The sequence below is a fragment of the Lepidothrix coronata genome, unplaced genomic scaffold (genome assembly GCF_001604755.1).
Source record: "Lepidothrix coronata isolate B3197 unplaced genomic scaffold, Lepidothrix_coronata-1.0 Scaffold219, whole genome shotgun sequence".
In the NCBI taxonomy this organism is placed as follows: Eukaryota; Metazoa; Chordata; class Aves; order Passeriformes; family Pipridae; genus Lepidothrix; species Lepidothrix coronata.
In genome coordinates this window covers 1,050,255-1,063,480 of record NW_016690399.1, presented here as the reverse complement: position 1 = coordinate 1,063,480, position 13,226 = coordinate 1,050,255, and the positions used below count along the sequence as shown (strand labels likewise).

General features: G+C 44.0%; 1 protein-coding gene across 3 annotated transcripts in view; it reads left to right on the top strand.

Annotated features, from left to right (window-relative positions):
- Positions 1-7,455, top strand: part of RANBP3 (RAN binding protein 3) — a 47,162-nt gene extending 39,707 nt beyond the window's left edge. For all 3 annotated transcript variants that reach the window (XM_017833710.1, XM_017833708.1, XM_017833709.1), the window contains 4 exons: positions 1,592-1,712; positions 2,904-3,046; positions 4,860-5,040; positions 5,938-7,455. In XM_017833710.1, coding sequence (XP_017689199.1) covers positions 1,592-1,712; positions 2,904-3,046; positions 4,860-5,040; positions 5,938-5,981 — 489 coding nt within the window. In that variant the 3' untranslated portion in view covers positions 5,982-7,455. The remainder of the gene's footprint in view (positions 1-1,591; positions 1,713-2,903; positions 3,047-4,859; positions 5,041-5,937) is intronic.
- The last annotated feature ends 5,771 nt before the right edge of the window (positions 7,456-13,226 follow it).

The following is a 13,226-nucleotide window of genomic DNA, read 5'->3' as shown; positions in this document are numbered from 1 at the left end:
TGTACTACTGAAGATTTTTTTTAAAACTTGGAATCAACTATTTATGGCAGCAGTCTGGTTTCTTGCAAAGCAGAAACCATACCACAGCATTTGGAACTTGTCTTGAGGTATTTAATTGAATTAGTGATGTTTTGGAAGGATATTTGGTCATGACTTAAAAGTCCTGATTTATTTAGCATTGTAGTTATTCATTAACTTAAATGTACTTATTAACTCTAGTATATCCTTAAGAAGAACATACAGGATTTTCATGTAAAATGAAGTGGTATGTGAATTTTTCTCTTCTCTCTTTATCCTCCAATTATAATTGGGTGGGGTTTTTTTCTTGAGATATTTAAGTTTCTCAGCATTTTGAACTCTGTTCTTCTTTAAGGACAGATTTTTGTTCTTAGACATGCTGCCTATCCTGACACCAAACAGTTGCACTGTGTCAGTAACTAATGTGCATCAGTTACACTTGTATTATCTTACAAAAAATGATCATCTATAATGTTAGTCTTCTTTGACTTCTTTTAACCAGACATGAATGCTCTTTAAATAGTTCTGCTGGTCCTTCTGTTTCTGTGTAATTCAGAAATGTCTGGATGCTTCACATAATTGAACAGGACACTGAAGAGATGAGGCTCCTGTTTCAATTAGGAAAACCACAGCTTTTAGCAGCTGTACACTTAATAGAGGACTGAGTTGCACAAATTTTGTAACTTAACAGAAGTTTGGCAAGAGATCTGTTCTTTTTTCCCTGTGAAATGTAGTGCACTAGAATTCCAAGTGGGACTTGTACGTACAGAACTATGTTGATGTTGCAGAAACAGAGTACACAGAGCTGGATGTCCTGGGGTGGAGAAAATGAGAAGTGGAGGGAATGAAAATGGGAATATCTTCTCCACCTAGTGCATGCACATCTGTGGGGAACTTGAGGGGTGACAGTTTGAGCTACGAAATCTCAGCAGTGACAGTGAAGATGGGTTAGAGGTGGGGGTACAGAGCAGACATGTTCAGCAGGGAAGAAAAGTGGAGCTTGTATGAAAGAAGGAGCAATCCTACCATCTGAAAAAATTTGAATTTTCTAAGTAATGAACCCTGCAGGGAGGTAGTAGAAATACCTCAGTTATTCATGACTTTGTGTGGGTCAGGCTTTATGAGTTGATCACGAGCTAACATGTTTCTTCATCCTTTTTTTTCCTGAATTCAGGAAAAATTTTGCTTTGCTTTCATTATGCTGGGTCTTTCCAGCACCAAATACCACTTTCAGTGGTGCAATGTGTACCTAAGGCTTTTAAAAGAGTTGACTGATTTAAGGCAGTCTCTTATCACGTTGAGTTTCCTCTGTGAAAATTGTTCTTGTTGTTTTGATCTTGAACCTAGGTATTTAAGATTATATAGCTTCTGTTAATAAAATCTTATGAAACCAGGCAGTATATTTTGAGGAGTTTATTGCAAAAGAAGGGTCGACTGCTTTGGTTTCCACAGCTATGAACAATTAAAAATTTCAACATGAAATCTGAATTTTTTTTTAACCAATTGCAGATGACTAAGAAATACATTATTACTTCAATCAACCACAATGCTACAGAGATATTTTCTGTTACAGATTCAGTGCAAGCTGTTTGTATTTGATAAAAGCTCTCAGTCTTGGGTGGAAAGAGGCCGAGGACTCCTGAGACTCAATGATATGGCCTCCACAGATGATGGGACGTTACAGTCTCGACTGGGTAAGAGGAACCAGGGGAAATGAGATACTGGGTGACAGTCATGCTGTTTTCATAGCATGCTTCCATGACACACAGCAACATCCCCTTTAGGTCATGTCTTAGCTGCAGCAACTCAGAAGGAGTTTGGACCTTTTCTTTTGCTTCAGTTAATGAACATTGCCTCCAGAGAGAGTATCTTTCCATGTCCTTCTGTTGCAGCAAATGTTCCAGTTACTTTTTTCCTCATAAAAGCAAGAGGTATTTAGTAACTAGAATATTTGACTAGAAATGGATGGTAACATCATCCAGATCTGGGCCCTTTGGGATGGGTTGCCTGTAAAGCCTCTTTGAATAGTGCACGATTGTTCAGGCTGATGGGAATGTGCATTAGCCTGAGATTATCAGCTCAGATACAACCACTGAACTTTGATGTATTAACATGTAAGACTCTGGACTAAGTACCTTTAGACATGACTGATAATCTTTAACAGCCTTGTTGTGGTTTAACCCCAGGCAGCCCCCAAGCCCCAAGGAGCTGCTCGCTCACTCCTCCACCAGCAGGATCAGGGAGAGAATTGGAAGGGTAGAAGTTAGAAAACTTGTGGATTGACATAAAGACAGTTTAATAGAGAAAGCCAAAGCTGTGCATGCAAGCAAAGCAAAACAAGAAATTAATTCACTGCTTCCCATGGGCAGGCAGGGGTTCAGCCATGTTCAGGAGAGCAGGGCCCCATCCTGTGTAATGGTAACTTGGGAAGACAAACACCATCACTCCAAACATCCCCCTGCTTCCTCTTCTTCCCCCCATTTTATGTACTGAGCATGATGTCATATGGTCTGGAATATCCCTTTGGTCAGTCCCCTGTCCAGGCTGTGTCTCCTCCCAAACTCCCATGCATCCCCCAGCCCCCTCCCCAGCATGGCAGCAGGAAAAGCAGAAAAGGCCTTGGCTCTGTGCAAACGTTGCTCAGCAATAACAAAAACATCAACCCTGTGTTGAGCACAAATCCAAAACACAGGCCTATATCAGCCACTGGGAAGAAAGTGAACCCTATTCCAGCCAAAACCAGCATAAACCTACATTCTTATTAACTGGTGTAACAAAAGCCCCAAAAGAGACTGAAACCTTTACACAATAAAAAGCTGTCTTGGCTGTTTTGAGCTTCCTGGTGTGTCTTTTTCCACCTAACTGATCTTGTAACTTTGCTTTAGTGATGAGGACTCAGGGGAGTCTCAGGTTAATCTTAAATACCAAGCTCTGGGCCCAGATGCAGATTGATAAAGCCAGTGAGAAGAGCATCCGGATCACCGCCATGGATACAGAGGACCAGGGAGTTAAAGTTTTTCTTATATCAGTGAGTACTGGTTTTTGTTTACATCTTAACCTTCCTACTGAATAGGTGCTTGCTTAAACTGTAATTGAGGTAACATTCCCATTTTTTTTTGCACCCTACACTGTCTTAATATCACCCCTACCCCAAAGACAAGGGGCTTGGCAGATTTGCTTGTCCAAAAAGCCTTGCTAGTCGTGAAGAAAAGCCACATCCACGGCTGCTTTAGGAAACCAGGTTATCCAAAGCATTGCCCATGGAGTCATGGGATGTGTTCCATCCCTACTGAGACTGTGACTGTAGTGTTTAATGCAGATTGCTTTTTGCTATTAGGGAAAGCGAGCCTTATTTCATAAGTTTCTGTGCAATAGTTAATGAAATTAGATCTGCTGGAACTTGCAGTACAGAAGTGCTGTCAGAGCGTGGGAGGATGGAGAGGTGCTTACTGAAAGGGAAACACTAAAACTCTGTCAAGAACATTGTGTTGGGAGTTAAGGGTAACACATTTTAACTTCGATTTTCTTTTGATACAGAGTATTCAAAGCAGTAACAGGGTAGTGAAAGGGATTGCTGTGCTTGCTGGATGGGGAACAGCAATGCCATTCAGAATTACTGAAACACAGCTCATCATACAGTAAGCAAGGAAGAGATTATTGCTTAACCTTACACTAACAGATTTGGAGAGGTCCAAATATGTTCTTTTGATTTGCACTGATGATACACAAGGAGTTGCAAAAGAATTAGTACTCAGAGGGATCAGAAATTAAGAGAACAACAACAAACAGTCAGCTTCCCCCGAGACATTAGGTTTGTAGGACTGGGATCTGGAGTCCCAGAGTAGAACTTAATGATACCAAATATCCCTTGATGAAGAAGCAGTGAAATTACTGGATAAGTTTTTCTCAGTATTCTTCTAGATTTGAAAGCTTGAGTTTATCTGTCGTCAGGTTATTTACTCTTGATTTTAGTATTGATAAAAAGTATCTTGCTTGGAATTATTTATTCATTACAGCTCATTGCAAGGGAATTTCACAGATACAGAGGTGACAGATGGGGAGGATGGAAACAATTTTTTTGTGAAAGAATCTGAGAAGTGGGATTGTTACCTTACAGTTGACTTGGAGTGATGGTAATAGTAGTTCATATGAGGACTTTACTGACATGGTGAAGACAAGAGTTTTGTAGTATTTGAAGGAAGTTTCCCTTTCAATGATGTCCATTAAATATTTAGTTTAACAGGCCTAATAATTGATTGTATTGAAGGCTTAAGGTGCCTCTGAGATAAAAACATATTCTTGGACAGGTTGCCACAAATGCTTCCCTTTGAAACAGAGTGTAAAAAAAAAATAAAAAATCAGCCTGTCTGACTGTTCATTCAGTTTTCTCATTATGTCTTATGTTGAAATTTTATGTCAGTGCATCTTGAAACAACTAACTGACTTGATTATGATTAACTACTGTATGAAGTTGAATGCTTGGCAGACCTGGAAAAATCTGCAAGACTTTCATCTGAGATCTTTTTAATATAAGCTTTTGGGACACATTAGAAAAGCTGTGTGGTTTCTGGGTGAAGAAGGTTATGTGAAATCAGCTAATACAGGGTATGTTAGCCAGGGGAAGTTGGAGCTGAGCAGAAGAATATACTGTCACCACCAGAGTTCAGTATGTCTGGTGTCCTGTTGTGTGTGTCACAGCCCATTCTGACTGCTTTGAAAAACCCTGTGTGAGAAAACTGACAACTGTGCTGTGAAATTTGCCTTGGCTGGTGTGTGTTACGTCGGCAGCGTTTTATTCTAATCCCTTGCACCTTCTTGTTTCTGAATATTAACAAATGCAGGCGAGCTCTAAGGACACAGGGCAGTTGTTTGCTGCTTTGCACCATCGCATCTTGGCCCTGCGGAGCAGGGTGGAGCAGGAGCAGGAGGTGAAGAATGTAGCACCTGAGCCAGAGGTAACACAGTCAAACGAGGAAGACAGTGACGATGATGTCATTGCACCTTCAGGAGCAGTTGGAAGTGGTGAGTAAGAAAGACAAGTGTTTCCTGTTTTCCCTGCCTTTTTCTGTGTCATTCCTTAAAGCAGACTGTGCTCTCTGTACGTGGTAGATGTACTTCTGGCCTGTTACCTCTCACAGGTGTCTGTGGAGTAGGACTGATGCATGAATTGGCTTTTTGAATGCAGCTGCTTCTTGCTTCTTCTCCAAACTGGGAGAAGACCCCTGTGCTGGGTCTCTCTGACTTATATGCCATGGTTTAGCTGAAGTTTTCTGAGCTCTGTTTCATTTCCAGGATTTCTAAGGGGTGGTTTTGAGGTTCATTTTTGCCTTTGCCATGGCCAAGGGTGCACATAAAACCTGGGATAACTTGGGATCAGCAGGCAGGATCCAGACTGACCTTTGAGTAGAGAGCAGAAGGTTTACAAAGGGGCATGGAAAGAGTGCAATGATTTTTATTGTACATGAGGAGAACATACTTAAAGAAAAGCACTAGTCTTCAGTTTGAGGAAGGCTTCCTTTTGTACTCTTGACTTGGAAGTCTTCTGTGCTTTGCTTTCCTGTGCCTTAGAACATCCAGCCTTTGACAGAGACCAGTCCTCTGTCCTGATTCACTGCAGGTAAAAAGGAGGAATGAATATGAACAAAAGCAGTGGGTGGATTGAAGAGGTTGGAAGCAGAGCTTTTAGGCTCTGGGATGCTACTGGGATCCCCAAACCAGATTAGTGAAGAACATAAAATTCCACAGTGGACAGACCTTAGTCTGGAGAAGGAAATGTAAGGCCAGGGGAATTCTACGGTTCTCATTGTTATGGAACACCTGAGCCTGAGATTTGTGTAGCCTGCTTGGGACGGGTCTCTTTTTGTAGGGCGAGAAACAAAAGATATTTCTTATGACCAAGAACTGCTTTTATTGTTTCAGGTCCTAATGATGAAGGTGATGGGCAGAACGTTGGCAGCACATAGCAGATGTGAGCCAACCTGCTTGCAAGGCTGCTATGAACACCATCTTGCAGGCATCTCTGGGTACCCCAGGCCAGCGATTATTTCAGGCAGTGTCGAAGGCTCCAGGACTAAAGAACTGTGCATCCCTGTTCTGTTTGTTTGATTTTTTTGGTCTGGATCAGTAGATTCCACACAAAAAAAAGAGCAGACTTGGAAACTACCTGAATGTGGTTTGGGACGTTGAAAGCTCATCATATTGATGAGCAAAAAAAAAAAAAAAAAAACAAAACACAAAAAAAAAATAAAACAAACACAAAAAAAACCCCAACCCCAGAACAAAACAAAAAAAAATCCCCCCAGCCAGCCCCAAACATTTCCCCCCTCTTCCTTGTAATTAAAATGGCACATTACAGCTTGTCACAGCTTTTCATTGGGACCTTTTGACTGTTTCTTCAGTAGTTGGTGTCTTGCAGGCGCCTCCGAGGTAGAACTTTTTGATGCGGTTCCAACTCGAATTCTGCTCTTGCAGCCTCTGCTCCCCCTTACGCAGGGAAACCGTGTCCTCACCAGTTCCTATGCTCACTGGCTGCCCTTTTGGGTTTCTTCTCTTTTTGGACTGCAGATGGGGCAGGTTATGTGTTTACCTTTCAATCCCGACAGAGGTTGTGGGCACCACTGTTCCCCGTCTCGTGGGTTTGTAAACAGAGAGAAACAAAACATTGTGGTTCACCAGAAAAGCTTTTTTTTTTTAACGCAGGAATAAGAGACTTCAAAGCCCGCAGGATGTTTTGCTAACTCCTTTCTTTCTTCCCATTTCATTATTATTATTTGGGGATTTATATTGTGGTGAAACTTTTTTTTTTTTTTTTGTTTTTTTTCAATAAGATGCTCTTGTGTGTTGAAAAAGTGAAACTATTGTTTTGTACTGTTCTGTTACTATTTAAGGGAGAGCTAAGCCACTATAAATAATAGATGTTGCATACAATTTTTCTTAGAAAATTATGTTTCTGTGGCTACAGTAAAGTGTAGGAGGCATACAGGTTACACCTTCAGAAAAGTTGATGAGGAAATAGCTGTTAGCCCTTGGAAGAATAAAATAGGCTCATGTAATGAGCTCTGCCAGCCATTAAAATAAATTGTATAATAAAGCAGCTCATTTAATGGCTTGATTCAACAAGCCATTTAAGCACTTGCCTGACTTAACTACATGTGAATAATCTTACTGAAGTCAATGCAACTCTTCATGCTTAAAGTTGAGGACATTTTTAAATATCTTGCTGAATTAATGGCCTTAAATAGAAAATATAACTTCTAACCCTTCCTGTCCCTGTTCTGTTTCCTTTTTCCCTGTTCAGTCTTGCAGCATGAAGAAAAAGGTAATACTGCCAGCCTTGAGTAGTTTGGGCTGAAGGTTATTGTATTCTGTTCCACCAAAATAAAAGCAAGAATGTGTTTTCCTGTGTGTAATTCTGAAGTACTCCTACTGTAACCATAACTCTTTTTTTTGTTTTGTTTTGTTTTTTTAATCTTTTGAGCTTTTCGTGTGAAAGTTGAGTTTTATTTTGTTATTAAAACATACAGTATGTTCTTGTCCAGCAAAGTTGGGATTTGGTAGTCACCAACGACAGTGACCAGATCACTTTCACTATAAATTCCCCAAATTGTTCTACTTTCTTTATAAATAGTTTACTGGCAGATAATTTCTCACTTGTCCTTCTTGTTCTTCTGTAGGTTAAGGAGATCTAAAATGCACCACTTAAATCCCTCTTCCCCTTTCATTTTCTTTTAATGTAGCACGAATTGAAAATGGAAACTCAGGTTATAGCACAAAATCAACTTTGAAATTGAATATTCAAATAGCAGAACAGTCCTTATTGCCTCTGTTTTAGTGGAACATACTTTTCACTGGCAGCCAAAAACAAGTTTTTCCCTTTTATTTGTTGTTAACCATCGTTGGAGACTGATGCTGTTGGGGCAGGGAGTGCTTTGCTTTTCCTGATAGCCAGTTGAAAGGAACGTCTTGGATTACTTTTCTGGGAAGTGAAAAGGGCTGATGATAAGCTGTGCCACTGCATCTGTGATTTCTTTGGATTTGCCTGCTCATACCTTCTTGCACTTTGGGGTTTTTTTTTCCTCTCCTTAGACTTATGGGGGTTTTTAACAATGCACAGACCTGTTGCTGCACCCCAAACCATGCCATGCTCTTCCAGGAGCACAGCACATTCTTCAGCACCCACCTCACAACTGTTTCTGCATCACAAGGTCTGGGGGACTTCTGTACTTTCAAGTGAGTGACCTGCATTTTGGATCTGGGATCTTTTTATGTTATTAAGGTGCTCAGACTTAAACTACTCTTTTCAAACACCCTTGAACCATAAAGCTGCTTCTCGTCAGCAGGTTGTTGTTCATAAAGAAAATTAATAAGGTCTCTTGGTGAAACAGGTCTATTTGTGGGGAAAACAGGCACTGTTTCCTGTCCCAGACTTCATGGGGTCTATGCTGAGTCTCACTTTGAGGTGTTTTACCTAAAATGCAATTGGTGGTGCATGAAGATTGAAAAAAAAAATGGAATAAGCATGCTTGCCTTGATGGGCTTTGGTGGTACACCATCACCTAGAGCATTCTAAAAACATCAGCAACTATTTACTGCTGCAGATTTCATTTTAGCTAGAAGCTTTGCATAAATGTTTATAGTGAAGAGGGAAATGTTACTGTGCACCCCTGGCAGAATTGGCTGTGGGTTGAGTTCAGGCCCTGCCCAGCAAGATGTAGTTAGGCCAAAGCAAAGCCCTGACTTAGCTCTCTGCTTTAAGCCTTAGTAAACCAGTGACAGGCAAAACCAGATAGTGCCCATGTGTCTCAAAAGATCTCTGTAATACTGTCATCCAAATGTACATGGGAACTACATTAAAACCTGTGCCAGGCAAGCAAACAAAACACCCTGAGCCCTGCCTTGTGTTTCCTGTCCTGGGCAGTGGCTGTCCAGGGGAGGGTGGGGACCAGCTCTGCTGCCTTCCCCTGGACCACACTCCTGCTCCATCCTTAGGTCTGTTGTTAACTTATGGATGGGGTTGGCAATTCTTGTGTAGCCTGTTCTGGCTGCTGACCCACATGACCACGGCCTTTCAGGTTTTCCAGGGGGGAAAAAAAGATGCTGAAGAGTGTAATAAAGTTGAGCCCATTTGATGATGAGTCAACAGTGTGCCCTGGCAGCCAGGAGGGCCATGGGGGGCATTGGGCATAGATGGCATTGCCACCCAGGCAAGGGAGGGGATTGCCCTGCTCTGCTCTGCACTGTGGCAGCCTCACCTTGAGTCCTGTGTGCAGTTTTGGGCACCACAATATAAAGACATGAAGCTCTTGGAGACTGTCCAAAGGAGGGCAGTGAGGATGGTGAAGGGACTGGAGGGGAAGCCTTAGGAGGAGTTGCTCAGGTCACTTGGTTTGTTCAGCCTGGAGGAGACCGAGGGGAGACCTCACTGGGGTCTTCAACATCCTCCTGAGGGGAGGTGGAGAGGCAGGCACAGATCTCTTCACTCTCGTGACCAGTGACAGGGCCCGAGGGAACGGCTGGAGCTGAGTCAGGGGAGGTTTAGGTTGGATCTCAGGAAAAGGTTTTTCACCCAGAGCGTGGTTGAGCACTGGAACAGGCTTCCCAGGGAAGTACTCACAGCACCAAGGCTGTCTGAGTTCAAGAAGCATTTTAACAGTTCTCTCATTCACATGGTGGGATTGTTGGGGTGTCCTGCACAGCACCAGGAGTTGGACTTGATCATCCTGATGGGTCCCTTCCAACTCAGTGTATTCTGTGAGTCTCTGAAAATGTTGCTAGAGTGGTGGTGCCACTGAAGCCAGAAGTAAACCTCTTATCCATAAAATGAAATATAAAATTACACCCTCAGGAAATATAAACATTAAGGTAAGGAAATGTGTAATTACAACATCTTTCTGTTGTCCAGTTCCCGCTGCTTCAGAGAAGACAGGGCAGGGAATCATCTAAATAAATGAGTCCTCAGCCATCCTCCACTGGAACCAAGCTGGGAGGTGACCAGACCTGTTAGAAGCCTGCAGGAATTAAAAAGAACCTCCAACTTTGTGATGGATTCTCCCTGTTCCCAGTCAGTGAGATATCAGTTGATTCCATTCCTTGGGTATTCCTGCTATGAAATGACTGTTCCTAACATGTCCCATTCTGCAGTTCAACTGGCCTCTTGCTCTCCCAGTGAGTGTAGAAAATGGTTTATTTCCTTTCTAGAAACATGTTACATATTTGAAAATTTTACCATGTTTCCCCATAAACTTCTCTAGTTTTAGGAATTCCAGTTATGATAATTGCCATAATTTGTCATACAAGATTTCATTAAACTGACTTTTCACTGTGTGCTTTTTCTCCCCTTATTATTTGGTCTTTCTGTGCACTGACTTGCTTAAACTGAACTCCAGACCATTGTGTGGGTAGCAGAGAAATTCAGACAGGAATTTATAAAGATATTTTATTTTACAGGTATTTTTTCCCTCCTATGAAATCAGCACAGAGCAACACAGGTGCAAGAGAGAATTGCTGAACTAGACTGTTAAAATCAGTCTTGATTTTTCTCTGCTAGGTGATGGTACAGGTATCTTGTAAAGAAATGCTCGCAGATAATTTCTGTAAATAAAAGTCTCATTCAAATATAGAATTCAGAGCTCCCTTTTGACTACCTCCTTTCCAGGGCACTCCATTTTGTAAAGATACAAAAGCTGAATTTGTCACTGAGAACACTGGTAGCTCCGTTGCAGGGGGTGGGCAGTGAATGCCTTTTCCCAGGATATCTGTGGGATATGTTTTAAATGAGCCACTCCTGATCGAATTTTGGCAGCTTTACTTCAGCTTCTGATGAAGCCTTGGAAAAGCTGAGTGCTGTGAGGTGTTCCAGAGACCAGGAGGTGTCATCGAGCCCCTGCTGCAGGACCTGTGCTGCTGGTAACACTTACTGAGCATCTGTGTACTGACTGTACACATGGGAAAGCTTTTCCTCTTGTCCTCTGGAAAGCAGCTCGCTGTCTGTTGCCCATTTAGCAGACAAGATAAATTCCAATTCTGGAGAGTTCAGACCACTTCATCTGCAGATAGGAAATCTGTTGGACAAGGCCCTGTAAAAAACTTCCCAGAGGGGAGAATGGGGAAACGTTTTGAATGTGATTTGCTGCTGGATGGTTCTGCCATTTCTAAAAACCTTTCAGAGGTAGAAGGAGCCCGGGTTATTTGTAGCTTCTGGTAGCATGGCAAGCCACTCCCCTGTTTAAGGGAACCGATACTCTATAGCAGCAAACTGGTTTGTCTGTGGTTTAAATACTTGGAGCCAAGCTAGATGTTTTAAGAGTAATGTTACAATAATTATACGTTGCTTTCCCTGGAACTTGCCCGTTTATAGTAAGGTAGCTGTTCTCTCGTGCTGTAACAGTTCTCTGATTAGCAGTCACTGCCTTGGGAGGGTCTTGCAGCCTGAGGATAGGTGGATATCTGCTGGATAACCCCTACCTGCAGTGTGCCAGTCCCCAAGGTTGGCTGCAGCCCCTCCACGAGGCAGGTGAAGAGCTGCACAAAACCGGGTGCTGAGTCTGGTGCTCCAGGCACTGTACCTGCTGCAAAAGAGGAGAGATGGGAATTGTCAGTCCCACCTCCCTCGTCTGTGAAAGCAGCAATACAGATCTGCCTGGGGATACAGACTCAGACGAGCTTTTAACAGCTGCTTGGAGCCCAGGGTGCTGTTTGTTACTTAGGGGTGAAGAGTCTTGCCCTGTGCAAGATTTGGTGGATTCCGTGTATTTATATCGGGGAAGGAGCATTTGCAGCATGTGCTGCCCTGGAGCTGAGGGGTTTCTCATCCTGCTGTCTGGAAAGGTGAAAAATTCCTTCGTCTTATGTGCTTAGAAAGGGCGTTGCAGGAGGGGCAAAGCTGCTCTAAAACCCACTTCCTTTAGTAAAGCATCATAAGCTGTTCCTTGGGATAAGTTGGGGCAGTAGCATCCAGCTCCAGCTGTTTTGAGCTCCTGTCCCAGAGAAGAGGTGTTGTGGGGGGCTCGACATATTGGGAAATGCAGAAATCAAGCATTTAATGTGTTTTTCACGTACAGGGGAATGAGGAATAGGCAGGTGAGAGAAAGCTTGAGCTATCATCGATGCAGTTGTGGACTTCTTCACTCAGCTGTTGGAACTGGAGCTGTTTCAAGGGTCGGGAAAACAAAGGGAAGAGCTTTGCTCGAAGTCGTGTCACTGAGAAGGCGGAGAGTTATGTTTTTATTAGCAAACTGTGAACAGCTGGAAAAATAAATGCATAAAAGCATCGGTATAGCCTGAGTGTGTCAAAGCATCTTTAATATTACAGAAGGAAAAAAGGGCCATACAGCAGTATAGAGACAGCCAGAGAATTAAAATGGAATCCTTGAAAATTCATAAAAGATGATCCAAGAGCCATTTAGTTAAAGTTGTAGACCCTACACACACAAAAAGCCCCAAAACCCACACACCAACACCCCCTCTCCCCCCAAAAAAACCAAAAACCAAAACAAAACAAAAACTCCAAAAAGCAACCAAACCCAAAAAACACACCCCGACAGAACAAAGCCACAACATCCCCCCGAGTCAGAGCCCCCGGTTTAGGCGGAGAGCCTGAGACCTGCGGGTGGGGAAACCGGGAACACGGGGTAGAAATCCTTTAGGAAAATGATCGTACGGGTGCGCTCGGGCACCGGCTGGGGCGGGACACGGACTGCTCGGCCCGGAGCGGGGGGTCCCGGATCGAAGGGGGTCCCGGTTTGGGGGGGTCCCGGATTGCGGGTTTCCGACTCGGGGGGTCCCGGATTGGGGGGGTCCCGGACTGGGGGGTCCCGGCTCAGGGGGTCCCGGCTCGGGGGGGTCCCGGCTCGGGAGGTCTCGGATCGTGGAGTCTCGGTTCGGGAGGGTCCCGGATCGGGGGTTCCCAGATCGGAGGGTCCCAGCTCGGGGGGGTCCCGGATCGGGGGTTCTCGGATCGGGGGGTTCCTGGATCGCGGGGTCCCGGATCGGAGGGTCTCGGATTGGGGGGGTTCCCGGATCGTGGAGTCTCGGCTTGGGAGGGTCCCGGCTCGGGGGTTCCTGGATCGCGGGGTCCCGGATCGGGGGTTCCCGGATCGGGGGTTCCCGGCCCCGCGGGGAGGGTTTTGGGGGTGCGGGGGGCGGAGCTCGTGCCCGCGCGGTGCCTCCCCCGGGCGCGCCCCCGCGGGGCGGGTCCGCGCGTGCTCCGG